Source organism: Prionailurus viverrinus, chromosome B4 (genome assembly GCF_022837055.1).
Source record: "Prionailurus viverrinus isolate Anna chromosome B4, UM_Priviv_1.0, whole genome shotgun sequence".
Taxonomy (NCBI): Eukaryota; Metazoa; Chordata; class Mammalia; order Carnivora; family Felidae; genus Prionailurus; species Prionailurus viverrinus.
Window position 1 is genome coordinate 65560747 of NC_062567.1, and position 17086 is coordinate 65577832.

General features: G+C 34.6%; 1 protein-coding gene across 3 annotated transcripts in view; it reads left to right on the plus strand.

The window, feature by feature from the left end:
• CNTN1 (contactin 1) overlaps positions 1-17086 on the plus strand; it is a 366494-nt gene that overhangs the window by 184540 nt on the left and 164868 nt on the right. For all 3 annotated transcript variants that reach the window (XM_047868302.1, XM_047868304.1, XM_047868303.1), the window contains 2 exons: positions 6110-6239; positions 7637-7669. In XM_047868302.1, the coding sequence (XP_047724258.1) occupies positions 6179-6239; positions 7637-7669 (94 nt within the window). In that variant the 5' untranslated portion in view covers positions 6110-6178. The remainder of the gene's footprint in view (positions 1-6109; positions 6240-7636; positions 7670-17086) is intronic.

Sequence of the window (17086 nt, forward strand, 5' to 3'; positions counted from 1 at the left end):
TTATGTATTTTCAGCTTTGGGGAAGTAAAATGTCTGCTCCCATAAGTGACACATCTTTGTCAGAGTTGTTTGTTTTCTTCCTCCATCGCTTCATTTGCTGCAACGCGTTCGGGCCTGTGGGGGCTGGGGAGCGAGCTGTGAATTGAATTACTCGATGGTATGTCCTCCAGAGCGAAGTAAGAAGAGTGGCCTCTTCTGAGTTCGCAGAAATGGGCCCATCCTCACTGCCTCTCTCCTCTGCAGCACTGCTGAGCGGATGTGATCAGAGAGTCACAAATAATAAGATAACTGGTAACACAATGGAACAAATCACTAGCAGAAAACAAATGTGTGAACAAGATGTGAAGGCTGCTCTTATATTTGAACAGCAAGAAACTCATTAAATGAAATAAATTACATGTTGTCAGGCTGATGACTCACTGTCCTATTGAAATAGGCAATATTTTGGAGTGAAGGAAAAGATAATGTGGTATGACACAGAGAGGCTCAAAATAATGAAAAACTTTTCCTTCTGACTAGAATGTGCATATTCATATCAGAAGACAGAGACTTCCAACACTTAATAAAGTACATATTAAAAATGCTTTAAATATTGCTAGTTAGAATACCCTCTTCTAGACTCTATTTATAAGCAACAATAATCCCTAACAGAGAAAAGAGCTCTAATAGGAGACATTCTTTTTTTTTTTTTTTTTTTTTTTTAGTATATATATAATTTATCATCAAGTTAGCTAACATACAGTGTATACAGTGTGATCTTGGCTTCGGGAATAGATTCCCATGATTAATCATTTACTTACAAGACCCAGTGCTCATCCCAACAAATGCTCTCCTTGATGCCCATAACTGTTTTTCCCTCCTTCCTACACCCCCATCCCCCCACCATCAATCCTCAGTTTGTTCTCTGTATTTAAGTGTCTCTTATGGTTTGCCTAGGAGACATTCCTTGTTACTATTTTTCATCATCCTACCCTCATTTTAAGCAATTAAAGTTAAATTTCGCTTTGTTTATGGCAAGTGCTTTGGAATAGTTACGGAATGGTCCATTCATTCCTTCATTTATTCATTAAATGTATATGGAGAGACTTCTATGTGCCAGGCATTATAAAAGCAACAATGAATAAGAATCATGTTCCCTAACCTGGTGGGTCTATGGCCTGGTAGAATAATAAGTTAATATTTATTAAACACTTTCATCATAAATATTTCACATGTACAATGTTATGTAACTCTTACAACAGTCTTATGAAATAGTCATTCTTTCCATTTTACATATGAGGAAAACGAGGGTTGGAGATTGAGTAACTTGTCACAAGCTACAAGCTAAAGAATGGGTGAGAAAAGGTGAACTCATAGCAACAGAGAGTAGAATGGAGGCTACAGATGCTCTGGTGTGGGAAAGGGGAGGTAAAAAAAATCAAGAGGACTGTTGGGTGTCAGGGTCTTAGAGGAGGAGGTCTTGGGGGATTATTGTATAATAGGTACAGAGTTACAGTCTTGAAAGATGTAAAGAGTTACGGTGATAGATGGTGGTGTTGGTTGTGTAACTTAATGGAAGTTATGTGTATTTTACCACAATAAAAAAAAAGCAACAAGACCTTGTCATTAATGGGGAAACTTTTCATAACAGGTACCCAGGTTCTTTGTACGATGTGCTGTTTGTGAAAACTTTGCCAAAATGAAGATTCTATTACAAAAAATCATGAAATTCATTATTTAGTACATTAGTAATTTATCACTAACTGAAAAAAAAATTTAATTTATTGGGAGAGAAAGTGTGAAAGAGAGAGAGAGAGAAAGTGAGCATGTGCATAAGTGGGAGAGGGGCAGACAGAAAGTGAGAGAGAGAATCCCAAGCAGACTCCATGACACCCAATACAGGGCTTGAACTCACAAACCATGACCTGAACCGAAATCAAGAGTTGCACACTTAACCAACTGAGCACTTGTAGTAACTTTTAAAAGAAAAACAAACAACCACAAAATCTTATATGTTTGGCGTATTCAACCATTAGACTTGAATTATGGCCCAGTTCTAATAGCCAAATCTATAGCATAATTAATTTTGGGAAAATATAATAAGGGTAATGTGTTTTTGTTAGAACATAAGCACTCATATAGATAAATCTTCAGCAGTTTTTCATTTTTTTAAACATTCATTTCTGAGAAACAGAACATTAATGGGGGGAGGGTCAGAGACCGAGAGGGAGACACAGAATCCAAAGCAGGCTCCACATGCTGAGCTGTCAGCACAGAGCCCAATGCAGGGCTTGAACTCACGAACCGTGAGATCATGACGTGAGCTGAAATAGGACACGACCATCTGAGCCACCCAGGTGACCCTACTGTAGCAGTTTTGAATAACTGAGAAAACCCCACTCTGGTTTTAAAAATTGATTAATGACATCAGCTTTCGTTTTACAGCAAGTTTTGATGAACATTTTCTGACAGAGGAAGTGAGGAAAGCTCTTAGTTGGTGACTTCCCTGGACAGTACGATATCCACATGTGGCAGGAGATGAGATGAGTTCTAATTACACAGGATACATGCTCCTATTCATCCCTTTCTAAAGAGACAAATTTAATGGACCTAAATCATAATTTAATTTAATCAGTTTATATTAATATGTCCACCCAAAGTTATATGGGGACTTTCTGAATTTTTGAAACATCTGAGATTGAATTCATGTTTCTTTTGAGATTCTAGTTATATGGCAAATAAAATATATTTTTATCATAAAAACTGGGTGAGCCAAAATTCCAGCAAGATCTGGCTGAATTCCCCTTGTTCTGTTTTGACTCTGCCTTGCCATAGTTTCCCACATAGTGTGGTGGTTATATAAGAAGGCAATGTCAAATGATTTTCCAGAGCTAGAAAATTCTTATGTATTTTACCTCCAATTTTCTGAAATCACTTGCTCTGTGTGGGCACAGCTAATCCTCCTTTAGACCAGCTCTCCTTTCCGAGACTACTTTTAAAGTTAATGAGATAAATAGACCAAAATCTCGCTGACATACTTCATCTGAATTATAAACCTCATGAAAACTTTCACAGAAATTGTTCTTCATTCTTTGCCTCGATTCACCTGATTCTTTTTCTGTCTGGTCAGTGCTGGTTCCTCTACCCTCAATACCAAACTGCTGCACCATCCCTGGCTCTTAAAGTTGAATATCTGTGAGAATTATTAAGAGTTCGCAAATCATAATAGTTTATTAATAGGTAAATTAGAACTAGTTAAAAAACAATAATTACCACCACATTAAAGTGTAATGCTTTATAATCTGTAAAATTTTTGCAGTATATTATCTAAGTTAATATTAAAAAAAGAAGTGATTGACACAACAGTTTTGGCATAGTTTATCTGTTTGCCTTTTCTACATTCCTTTTCTTTCTTCTTTTCTTCTCTCTTTTCTTTTCTTTTCCTTTCTTTTCTTTTCCTTTCTTTTTTTTTTCATTGCTTTTTGTTTTTAAAGTGAGCTCCATGCCCAGCATGGGGCTTGAACTCATGACCCTGAGATGAAGACTCTCATGCTTGACCAACTAAGCTAGCCAGACGCCCCTACCTTCCTTTTCATGAAGAGAATTCATCCTGATTAGTGTACATAACTCTGTGAGAAGAAATAAGATCTTGATCAAGCAGATCAAGAAAATGCTCAAATGTAAATTTTTTAGACAAGCTTTGCAAGATGTAAGCAATGTGTACAGGTTTCAATAATTTCATTTAGGTCTATCTTTAAATACTAATGATACTGTACATCATAGAAATGAATAGCTAGAAATCTTTCCATAGATCATTTAATTGATTTCCCCGATTCCTGAAGGAATATTCTCTTTTTCTCTCTGCTTAGTAAAAAAAATTAAAATTAAAAGTCCAGAAAGTACGATTTATACAAACTTGTAGTTCTCACTTTCTCACCTACATCCAAGAGAAAGAAATTGGTTATAAATTGATCCTGGCATTTCAAAATTAACTGTTGATATTTGTACTTAAGCAAGTATATTTTAAACATTTCCTGATGCTAATTTGACCCATTTCCACTGTATTTTCTGTTTTTATGTTTCTCTAAAAGTTGAGAATTCACCTCAACTTTTTCTTGAAATAATTGATTCTTGATTGATTTTTCAGTGCAGAATAATCTACATACCAAAAGAGAAATATGGGTTTATCCTGGTCCATGTAGTACCAATAAATATTTTTACCTGTCTCTGGAAATGCTAGAATTCTGGCAGATCAGGGTGGGGGTGGCGGGGGGGTGGTGCTAAATATGATCTTAAAATTCATCACAACTGAAAAAAATAAGTAGAATCCTATGGGTTTTTTTACATGTCTTTATGATGTAAGCATTTAGTACCATTCTGGTTTTGCTACTTAAGAAAATGTTTATTTCACTTAGCATCACACTCTCCAGTTCCATCCACGTTGCTACAAAAGGCCATATTTCATTTTTTCTCATTGCCACGAGGGGAAGGAAAAAAAAAAAAAAGAGGTTAGAGTGGGAGAGAGCCAAAGCATAAGAGACTGTTAAAAACTGAGAACAAACTGAGGGTTGATGGGGGGTGGGAGGGAGGGGAGGGTGGGTGATGGGTATTGAGGAGGGCACCTTTTGGGATGAGCACTGGGTGTTGTATGGAAACTAATTTGTCAATAAATTTCATATATTAAAAAAAATGTTTAAATATATTTCTATATTGAACATCATAACATTAGATATTTTCTTTTCAGTATTGTTTTCAGGCTCTGTCTTAATTTAGATTTTACATTCAACTCTAGGTCATGAGAGTTTCCAACGTTATTATACATTGTTTGAAAACGTGATTTAATATCTTCCGAAGTTGGAATTACTGTTGTATCCCAACTGAAGGGTCTCTTTTTAGTGCCCTGAACCATGTTGCTCTCCAGGAGAGAGCTCTCAAGGAGAGCAGAAAGAATTGCTTGGGTTCTGATGTCACCCAATGACTCAAATCTAAGAGTGTAATACCTCCACCGTGATGCTCTCGCTGCCACAGTCAGATCCATTCTCACCATAATGTATTTTACGATGCTTTTAATTAAAGTAATTAACGTGTTTTCAAGTTTAATAGCATTTAGGTCCAAACAACTGTTCCATCACACTGATTTTTGTACACATTCTGTGTGCCCACTGAATTGTGAGCTTCTTATGGGCAAGCCAACTAAGTCTTTTCTGATTCCTCTATCTATATGCTTACTCACAGAGATGGATTTGGCACAAAGCTAAATAAGCTTAAGTTGTGGTGTACAGCCTTCACCAGGGTATCCCCAGCACCTCTTGGATGGGTCCTCCCCAGTGTTTTCACATGATCCTAAGTTTTTGCAAAATTTATAAAAGCAAGGTATTTTAATTAGACTACTGCATAGTTCTGTGGTTTACTTTACATTAGTAATTTTTGTCGTCTTGTTCTTAAATACAGCTTTCCAACTTTTAAAGATTTGGCCCCACAAAACTTAGATTCTCCCTTGCTGACACATAAGTTTTACTTTGCCTTTTTTTTTTGAATGAATAATAAAGGAGAGGATGATGGATGAGTGTGTTATTAATCAACACATTCCATTAATCAACACATTCCACACAGTATTTGGAAATTAGCATTACTGGCAAAAAATGTTCCACAAGCCACCAAACAGGTAATCCTAACATATCACTTTTGTATAATGTCTATGAATTTCCAAAGCTCGTATACAGACATATCTTTAATTGAATCTTCCTACGAGCCCTTCGCTTAAATTTGATCTTCAATTAAATTGGTCAATATCAAAATGTTTACTACTGTGCTATTTATAGGAAAAGTACTGTTATGCTCAATGGTTATAGTTAAAATTGAGTGATTTGCTCATGTTTGTACAGTGTTAAGACTGGGAGGCAGCTGATAACCCCTCTGATACCAAGTGCACTGATTTCATACAACATGGTGCTTACAAATGTATTTAAATAAACTAAAACTTATTCTATAAACAAGAAAGCTAAAATAAAATAGAATTGATAATATTGTTGACCTCAAATGATGAACATTCACTTTCCCTTTTTTTCCCCCTATCCTATCTTTTTCTTTCCTTTCCTTCTCTTTTCTTTCTCTTCTGTTTTGGATGTAGGTGTTTACTATCCAACTGTCATAAAGCTAAAGCTTTTTTGAAAAATCAAAACTAACTTCTGCACCTAAGATGAAAATGTGGTTGCTGGTCAGTCACCTTGTGATAATATCTTTTACAACCTGCTTATCAGGTAAGAAATATCCTTTGCATATTCTCCATGAATTATGTCAATGTAATCAGTATGTGTGTATTCACCTTATTAAATCTGGTGCATGAAGTTAGTATTCATATTTTTTGACATCTGTGTCAGACAAGTAAATTAATACATATTAAAGCCGACCCTATTTTCCTTTTTATTTTCAATTAAAATGTCACAAGATTAAATCAATCTTATGTAGTAGTGTGCTGCTTAATGTTTAAAATGTGGATCTCTGGGAGAGAAAAGTGTCCCTGCTGCGTAACATTTATCAATGGCTGGGGACTAAATATTACTGCTATACCCAATCTTGACAAATTGACATAATTTTATGTGCCATTGGAAAAGATATACAATAGCTCACCATTATATAGTATTTTCACCGTAAGGATACAGTACCTTAAGTAACCTCAATTGCATAAATAAAAGTAAAAGGTAGTAAAATAATTAGAGTAATGGGCTTTAAGCCTTTGTTACTTTTGTTTTTAATGAATTGATTTGTAACTGAATATTCAATTCCTATTACTGGCTGGTGTTGTGAAAAACAATTTTAAAATAATCTACAGTGTGTTCAAGGACATTAAAAACAACAAAGCAGTTTTGAAAGTGCTGTAGTTTTAGGAGAGATACTATACCTCTGTCTTTCAAAGACAACTACAAAGGATTCAGAAATATTTCCTACAAGGAGAGGGGCATTATATTTTTATCTGAAAGCAACATGTTTTCTAACAATCCATTTTTCTAATACCTTCATTTCATTGCCTTAACTCAGTAAATACTTGTTTGGTTATTATTGAGTGTAAGACTTAGGTGGAAATTATTTTTCATTTATCAGTCCCCATTTTTGTTTTAATGATGAACCTGCTAGACATCCTACTGTACTCTTTGTTTATTATTAAGGAAGTAAAAATGCTATTTTATTTTGGGGACTAGTTTTTATTATGATGACTTCAGAATCCATAAAATATAATAATTCCATCAGTGCTTGAGAATTTTAATGACGTTGCTATAATGACAGGAATCACACACACACACACACACACACACACACACACACGATTACATGCATATTTATATACATATTATACAAATATAATAAAATTTTGTGGTAGGATTATTTTGGCTAAGTCTTATTTGTATGAATAAAATGAAGGAATAAACCTATTTGTACTGAAAATTTGTCCTAATTCTATTGACCACAAATTTTAATGCAACTATAAAATGCAAAGAGATGAAACAAATAGTTGCTAACATGTGAAGATACATCAACCATAATAAGAAATGGCCAGTAATGTCATTTTATTAACTAGTATCAGTTACTTGAGTAATGTTTCAAACCACAGCTTGAAAAGTTGCTTTGGGATTAAAATTGTTTTTTCTTTTATTTTTAGAGTTTACATGGTACAGAAGATATGGTCATGGAGGTAAGTTGATAAAAGAATAAATTTTTTAAATAACTTTTCCAAACGAACCATATTTTATCTCTAAGAAATTAAATCTATAAACTTAATGGCAAATAAATGTTAGATAACTTGGAGATTCTATAAGATAGTTTATCTGGGGTCATAAAACAACTTGTTTGATTGCCAAAATGAATGAATGGATACACCACAAACAAATATGCTCTTAGATTATTATAGCAGATTGAAAATATATTCTAGGTGGCCTTTAGTTTTTCCTAATGCTTTGTAACAATTTAATGCCATGAAGTTTTGAAGCAATATTTTAAATATTGTAAACACCTAACTTACTTTTGAAATCCTCTTGCTTTGTTGAGAGAAAAAGAACTATCAGCAAGTTCTTTAACTTGTTAAAGTTAATGACATTGGAACCTTAAGATACAGTTTAGTTAGGACCCCAAAGATGGTGCAGAGTTTATTGTTTATAATTTATTAAGTATAACTAGTGATTCTGCTAATTTAGATTGTACTTCAACCACTGAACATTTCTGGCCAGGAATAGAGGCAGTGGTATACTGGAGAAGACAGAATCTAGAGTAAGACCAACTTGGATTTGCATATTCAACCTGGTATTCACTAGAGATTGTGATCTTGTGCAAATTATTGAACTTCTATGAGCTTTGACTTTCCCATGTATAAAAATCACATGGTTCTTGTAAAGACTAAAAAAGAATGTGGTGATAGATTCTAGCATAGTGATCTTACATGATAGGTGCTCAGTGAACACACTAAGACTCGTAGCTTATAAAGCTACTGCATAGTGGTAGGAGAATGAAAAAATTAGAAAGAGGCACTGAGCAAACAGTGCTACAACTTGCATGCCAAATCAACAATATTCATGCTAGAGTGGGTCAGAAGAACTTTCATTTGTAGGTTGCCATGAGGGTTATGGGAAAGTCTTAGCATGAATTCCACCAAAGCCATTTCTGTTCCCACCTTGTGAGTTAGGAATCACTGCATGTACATTATATAAAGATCAGTAAGATATGTTTCTTGACTTCAACAACCTTACTGTATACTAGGAAATAAGTAAGTACACAACGAAATTATAAGAAAAATATAATGAGCATTTTAAAAGATTTTCCTTGAAGAAAAAAGGAATATTTAAAGATGGGGGTAGTACATTAGGGAATCTTGAAGTATTTCAAAAGTTAGAAATGGAGCTAATTCCAAATAAATGATGTGGAACAAAAACAACACAGAGTTAGGGAAATATGGGCTGTGTCAAGTCAGTGTTTCTCCAAGCATTTCAGAAAACACTTGTTCTACAGTATCTTAGTAGGAATTACATTAAAAAGGACTTCATTGTCAAATAAATTTGGGAAAGGTTAGTTCATAAAAGTTCAGTGGTTATTGTTAACTTTAAGTAATAAGTATTTATACTATGTATGTAATTATAATACATATATTACTTGCTTAGGACTGCTGTAATAAAGTAACTCAACTTGGGTGGCTTATAACAATAGAAATGTATTGTCTCACACTTCCGGAAGCTAGAAGTCTAAAGCAAGGTATCATCAAGGCCGTGTTTCCTCTGCAACCTGTAGGAGAAGGCTTCTTCTTTGCCTCTGCCAACTTTGGGTAGCTTTGGACATTCCTTGGCTCATGGCAGCATGACTGCAAATGTTCACCTCCATCTTCATATGTCATCTTCCCATGTCTCTTCACATCTTCCCTCTGTGTGTGTCTACATCTGTGTCTGAATTGCCCTCCTTAAGTTTGTTTGTTTGTTTGTTTGTTTGTTTGTTTATTTATTTATTTATTTATTTATTTTGAGAGTGCAAGCAGGGGAGGAGCAAAGGGAGAGAATCCCAAGCACCTTCCGTGCTGTAAGCACAGAATCCAACGCAGGGCTCAATCCCACGAACTGTGAGATCATAACCTGAGCGAGAATCAAGTGTGGGTCACTTAACCAACTGAGCCACCCAGGCCCCCCTGAATTTCCCTCTTTTTAAAGTTGCCAGTCATATTGGATTAGGGCCCACCTTTAACCTCATTTTAATTTGATTTTACTTTTGCAATTATCCTATTTCCAAATGTGTTCACGTTCTGATGTACCAGGGATTAGGACTTCAACATATCTTTTTGTGGGAGCACAATTCAACCAACACTATTACACCGAGAGAAAAGTTCTGTGAATCTCTGAGGAAAGAAGAGTCGTAAAATATCCAGATATTCCCAAGCTTATTCACCCACCCAGCTAGTAGTTACGAAGGGAAAAAAACCTCATTTATGCTGACCGATATCAAGTTAAATTCATGACTACTAACTTCAAATTAAGAGCTGGTACTGCCCAGACAACATACTTCACTTCCCCAGTGAATTCATCTCCTCATTTTCCTAGCTCATGTCAGAGTTGCTTCCCTCTCTTCAAAACTCCAACAGCTCCTGGCTGTCCTTTACTTTCTATTACACAGAAGTGTTAGAGGCAATCTCAAGAGAACTTCCACAAGTTCACCCCACTATATGTAGTTTCCTTCCACATCTATATTCATAGACTGTGTCTTCCTGCTTGTTTTATACATGATCTCACCATACCAAACTCTATACCTGTGCACTTGTCCTATCCCATCTGGTTTATTTAAGTTCATTGCTCCAGTAATTGCCTGCCATGTCTCCTCATCATCAGTTTCTCCCTCTCTACTCGATTATTACTGTCAACATATAGACATTCTGTAGTAATTTCTCTCATTTAAGTAATCATGTCTCTGCTAATCCCATACTGTATAGCTAATATCCCACTTTTCTATTCTTCTTTTCAGCATTATTACTAAAAGAAAATGGAGTATGCTTTCTGTCTTTCCTTCTCTGACCCATATTTCCCTTTGAACCTACTTTGATCAGACTTTCACCCCAGCATTCAACCAAGATGCTTTGTCCATGTCACCAATGATGTACACGTTGTGAATCCAATGGTCAACACTAAGGCTTTCTACTTGACCTATTGGAAAAGTGATGCAGTTGCAGATATTACGTGTAGACATAATAACATCTACAGGTTGTATTTTTTCTCATATGTATTTCTTTTAAAAGTAAGAGACCTTTCAGTAGTTCTCCAGTCACCTCAATGTCCAGAGTGGGTTCACACATTTACCTCCAATAGGAAGGAGTAATGTAATGACATTAATGAGAGTCGACCTATATTTCTGAGTCATGCGACTGAAGATTTGATCCTTAAACATATCTGACCTTTGTCATCAGGGTAGGAGGGGAGGACTAGAACTGGTTAGTCAAAGAAGAATGTCTGCTACATCACTTAGGTGAGTTGAAAGTAAGGTTTGTTTTTTCACTTATGAATAGGAGAGTTCTATCCAATATATCATTTTGGATCTACAGTAGTTTTTAACTATTACTTCATAGTAGTCTTAATAGCCTAGGTGACTAGCTTTTAAATAAAATAAATATATGCATTAAAATAATACATAGATATTTTTAGTTTGAAAAATAAAATACACCAAAATTTATTTAAAAATCCTAAAGCCCAACTCCACTCTTCTCCATGTCTCTTAAAAATTTCTTCCTCTTTTATTTTTTAGATTGTATGAAACCAACATGTATCCTATTGAGTTAAGAGAATGAATACAACTGAATTCCATATAGTGAACCTGTAATATTCAGATATTTAATTAATAACTGAATATTTGAGGGTAAATACTTATTTTAGATGCTTTCTCAATTACGGTCTGCTGTTACTTTACTTTAACAATAAGAAAAAAATAATAAGATACAGCTATTTCAGGACCAACATTCACCTATACTAACCAAAAACGAAAATAAGTATCTCTTTAATTCATTTGTAATTTAGTGACAAAAAAGAATATGAGAAGAGATAAAACAGCAGTATAATACTTATTCTGTAGGAGAGTATAAAACAATCTATAATTTGTGCAATGGGATTACCATATGACTATAATATTCAAAGCTAATATGAAGGAAAATTAAAATTCTGAAGAGAGAACAGATATGGAATTTCCATTGTCTTCACGGCACTTATACCCACATTTTCATGACATGTTTTCCATAAGACTACCATAATTGTAACATTGTAAATATTGTAAAAATCCCCGTGTTAGACTCTGTTCAAAATTTTTTGCCATTGCTTTTTTCTAATAGTTTTTTTTCCTTGAGATTCTTCTTATACTTATGTAAAATTATGTTTTTATAACTAACAGATTGAGATGACATATTACAGAATGAGAAACAGAATTTGTTTCAAAATAGATATAAAATGAATAAAAAATTATCTCAAGTACAAATCATAATTATGCTTCCAATTTTCAAACATAAAATAGAATAGCAAGATTACAGTGGACCATCTCCACATAAAGAGAGGTGAGGTAATCCCAGTTTAGAGAATACAACTGATTATGTTAGTGTTGGAATTAAGAATGGTACTGAAAAAAGCAGTAACTTTTACCTGTCATTCACATTTGTAAATTTGACAACAAATATTCTTATATAATTTTATTCTTATTAATCTTCGTGATCAAATTTAAGAAATGAACTTATAGGGCATCTGGGTGGTTCAGTTGGTTAAGCATCAAAGCTCTTGATTTTGGATCAGGTCATGATCCCAGGATTGTAGGATTGAGTCCTGCTTCAGGCTTAGCACTAAATGTGGAACCTGCTTAAGATTCTCTCTCTCTCCCCCCCACTCTGCCCCTCTCTCCCACTTGCACTCCTCAAATAAATAAATAAATAAATAAATTAATTAATTAATTAAATAATTTAAAGAATTGAACTTATTTCTGCAAGAGACTAACATTACATGGTAGAAAACTGGTGATTTTGCATTAAGAGTAAATCAAAAGAGAGTGATATGAAATATTGTCTTCAATTAGCTTGAGAAATTATCCATAATTTTGTGCTTCTTTTTAGAAGAGTTTACCCACTAAGAAAAAGGGTACATATTTAAAAACTAATCTTCTTTTTCTGTAACGTAATACCTATTTCTTGTCTTGGGTGCCCTATACCCTCATAATACATCCAAAGCACTGTAATTTATCATGTAATTACTTCCATGGCTGTAGAAAAAAACAGTAAGATGGTCATATTTTCTGTTTCTGAGAGTGTAATGCTTGCATTAACGATTCCTTTACTGAGCCTCGTGTCCTCCCAGAAATTTCTTTTTCCTTGATCTGAGTGCCCTAGTGGAGTGAACAGAATGATGAGCTCAGACCCTCTTCAAGGGGGTTGTGAGGATCACATTCAGAGATTCACCCGCATGCCCATGCAATTCACAAGCTTGTCTTGAGTAATTTATCTTTTAAGAACTCAAATATGTTCCCCAAATAAAATATGTACAGTAATTGCTAAACCATCTAAATGAATACATTGTTTATTTAGGCCTGTACATTTTACATAAGCAGGGACCCTCTATTTATAAAATAATGCTTACCAGGAACATTACTGTGATGTGAAGTGTGTCCTTTTCTGCTTTTGACCTAGAGAATGAGACGAGGAAAGTATCTTGCTTGAATGCAGTGTTCTCTCAATGTGAAAAATAAATCCAATATTTTGGTGGAAAGTAGCTTCATATTTTTGTCCCCTGAATGTTTTGTTGTCTGTTCCTATAAAGGCCAGATGGATGAGGAATATGAAGAAATATACATGTAATTTATGAAGAGTCCTTGTCTTTGAGAAAGAAAAATAGCATGGGGTACTACTAATATTACCCAGTTTGGCATATAAATTTCAACTCACTTCACCCAAAAAGTGTTTAATCTTTACATATACTCCTTGAGATATTGGTTGGCAAGAGATACAACCTCGTCATTATAAGTATGTGACATTTGATTATTTTCCATGGAAATTTTCATTGCTGGTCTCTTTTCTGAAAAAAAAAACATAATTTTTAATGCATATGATCAAGATGAAGAAACTACTGAAATATCACCAATTTTCTAAAAGCTGACCAACTTTTATCTCAAAAGCATATATGCCTTAAAATCAAAAGATACACTATCAAATGAAATATTTAAGATTATACATTTAATTAAAATATGCAAGTCCACTTTCATATATATATATATATATATATATACATACACACATATATGCATGTATATATATATACTTCTGTCTTTGTTGAATTTGAAGGTAGCATACAGTCCTTTTTTTTTTAAATTTATTTTAATGTTTATTTATTTTTGAGAGACAGAGAGACAGAGCATGAGTTGGGGAGGGGCAGGGAGAGAGGGAGACACAGAATCTGAAACAGGTTCCAGGCTCTGAGCTGTCAGCACAGAACCCGACGCAGGGCTTGAACTCATGAACTGCGAGATCATGACCTGAGCCAAAGTCGGATGCTTAACCAACTGAGCCACCCAGGCGCCCCTATACCATACAGTACCATAAATAATTTAAGGACAGTTTAGAATGAACATAACGCTATTTCAGAGTGATAAAAGTAGTTGTTTCAAGAAAGCTAATGAAATTATAAATTGAGAATTTGTGATTATTACAATCTCTTTCATGGCACTGCCAGAGGGCACTAGAGAAGCAGATGTTAGATGGGCCAGGACTGGCTATTTCTGCATTGAAACCCAATAATGTTAAAGGGGGTTTAACTATTACAAACCTGTACCTGTTGAGATGAGGACAAATTTTGTGAAATAGTGTGCAATCACTAATATATCCCTCTTATTAAATACAACAAAGATTTAGTTAGTTGTAAGTCTCTCCTGTTTGCTGTTTGTGGAATACAAGTTGGAGAAAATCAAAAGGAAAAACCCTAACCTTGAAGACCTGAGATTCTCTTAAGAGTATCTTTCACAGAACAGAATTTTTTTTATTTTAATAAAATCAAGCTTGTCTTTTGTTTTCTTTAATGAACCATGCTTTTGTGTTCTGTCTAAAAATCCATCGCCATACCCAAGATCATATTCAAGTCATTGACTGAACTGGGAACAACTAATACCTATAGTCCTATAGTTCATCAAAGGTCTCCCAAGTGACTTTCTGAAATTCTTACGCTACCACTAATGTAGCAAATGGAAACTCAAGATACAATCCAGTGCAGATCAATGATATTCTATTTAAATTATATGCATAAGTGCATCAAATATCCATTTCCCCTTAAATTTAATGATCTTATGCATTGGTAGTAACAGTAATGACATAAACATCAGGATCGTTATATAAATACAATGTACTTAGAAGATATTTATGAGCTTTAACCTTCTATAAATAATATTTACTTTTACTCTCTACATATCTAGTCTACTTAAATTTTTAAAAATTTTTTGAAAAATTCACACTAAAATTGTCATTGATTGAGGATAGAGTTAAAATAGTAGTCATCTTGTCTTCAAGAAGAGAATCTAAAAATACTGATAAAACTGCACTTCTCTGCTTGTCGTTTTAAGCATTTTCATGTGAATTGGGAAGAAACAAAGCATCTCCAGATCAGCAGGTGTTACTAAATTGTTCCAATCAGAAAAGCTGTGCAATTGGGAGAGACTCAAGGAAGAGCTTATAAAATTGTCCAAGTGGGAAGAAAAATGGCATATGATTTTAATCATGGATACGCACAAGGTCATTTCTTTCAGAGATTGAAAAATCTAGAGGCTACATCCAAATGAAAGTCTCCAGTTATCACAGATTTGGAATTTACTCCTCATTTCCTCTGGTGTGTGGTTATATCCCAAAAGGCCAGGAAATACTGGGCATCATCAGGAAAATTATTAGAAGTGAAGCAGAAAACGTTATATGCATTTCTGGCTTTTTACAGCCTCAGGAAGAATATGGAACTAGACACTGCTCACAGCAGGACTTTCACAGTCATTAGCAGAGGGCTTCTGTGAATACCTTGCATTTGTGATCTTATTTATGGTTGTATTGGGCCTGAGGGCCTTTAGAACATATGCCCCTACTCTTTCCTTTCTTGTTTAAACGTTGACCATGTAAACCACAACATTTTTAAATGTTGATCATGTAAACCAAATAGCTTGCATAAAACAACAGTTTGGAGAAGTACATTGTTGGAACTAAATCTTAGTTTCTATCATTCCTCTGATTCTGATCCAGCAATTTGCTATCTGAAATAGAATGGTGATATGGAATGTAACTGAGGTCTATAAATTCTTGAATGGCAATTTCAGTGATTCCAACTAAAAATGAGTCATCTCCTTTTTAAAATATTTCAGGCAAGTTTAGAAAAATTGTTGCTTCATACTTAGAGAAACTAACTTGAGGATTTTATTAATCAGCGACATGTACCAAATAGGTATTGATACAACGCTAATAACACTAGAACAGGAAGAGTGAATAAAGTGTGGCTTCTTGCTTTTAGAAATTTCATGAGTTGATATACAAATATATACATATACATATAATGATATATGCATAAGATGTACATAAGATGTATAAATTAAATTTTGAAAGGATTGGCAAATGTATGAGAAAGTTGGCAAAATCATTTATTGAATACTGACTGTGAGCCAGGTACACTGCTGTCTTATGTGCATTGTCTCAAAATAATTCTTGCAGTGTCTTAATGGGATAGATTTTATTATCCTCATTTTATGAAGGGTGATATTGAGGCTTGGAGAGTTTAAATAATTTTTCCAAAGACACTGTAAACACTACTGAGGCAAGATTTAAATAATATAATAAAACTACTCATTCAGGGAAGCTGGAACAAAGCTCTCATCTTCAAGGTTGTTTTTAGAGAAGACAAAAATGTCTCTGTGGCGTTCACCTTAAACTCTCTTAAAAAATAAATTGGAGGAGTGAACCATAGCTTTGCTCTAGCAGAGACATTTTAATGATCTTATGTAAGAATATCCTCCTTCCTAGCCACACATGCTAGTATTAATTCATATGGGGCATATGGCTCTTAGCTCTTCTCTGTAAGTGCTGCCATATTGATGTCATATGAGTAATTCTCTTCTCGTCTTCCTGCTGTGAAGCATCACTCGCCCCTTCCAGAGAAACAGCTGCTTCCCAACATGGGTATGCTTGTGATGAATTCTAAACTAGTTGGTCAGATCCCATATCCATGTAATTTGTTTATTGACTGTTCTAGATGTTCCTGAGTACAGGCATTGGTCACGTGTAAAAAAAATAAAACAAAAAAGAAAAAGTGACTCAGGGAAGAGCCTAATTTCCCCAGAGCATCTACAAATTCATTCATTCTCTTATTAAAAACTCATTCAGCACCTATTGTGCTCCAGACTGCTTGACCGCTAGCTGAGAGATTATCGACACAGCCACCTGTTCCAAGCATTTGCAGTCTCGTGGAACAGACAATTGTATCAAGAATCACAGAAGGTGTGTTAAGTACCATAAGCTATGTGAGGAGTTATGAGAGCACAAATGAGGACCAACTGAGGCTAGGGGGGTTGAGGGGTGGCTTCCTGGAGGAACTAACTACTGTTG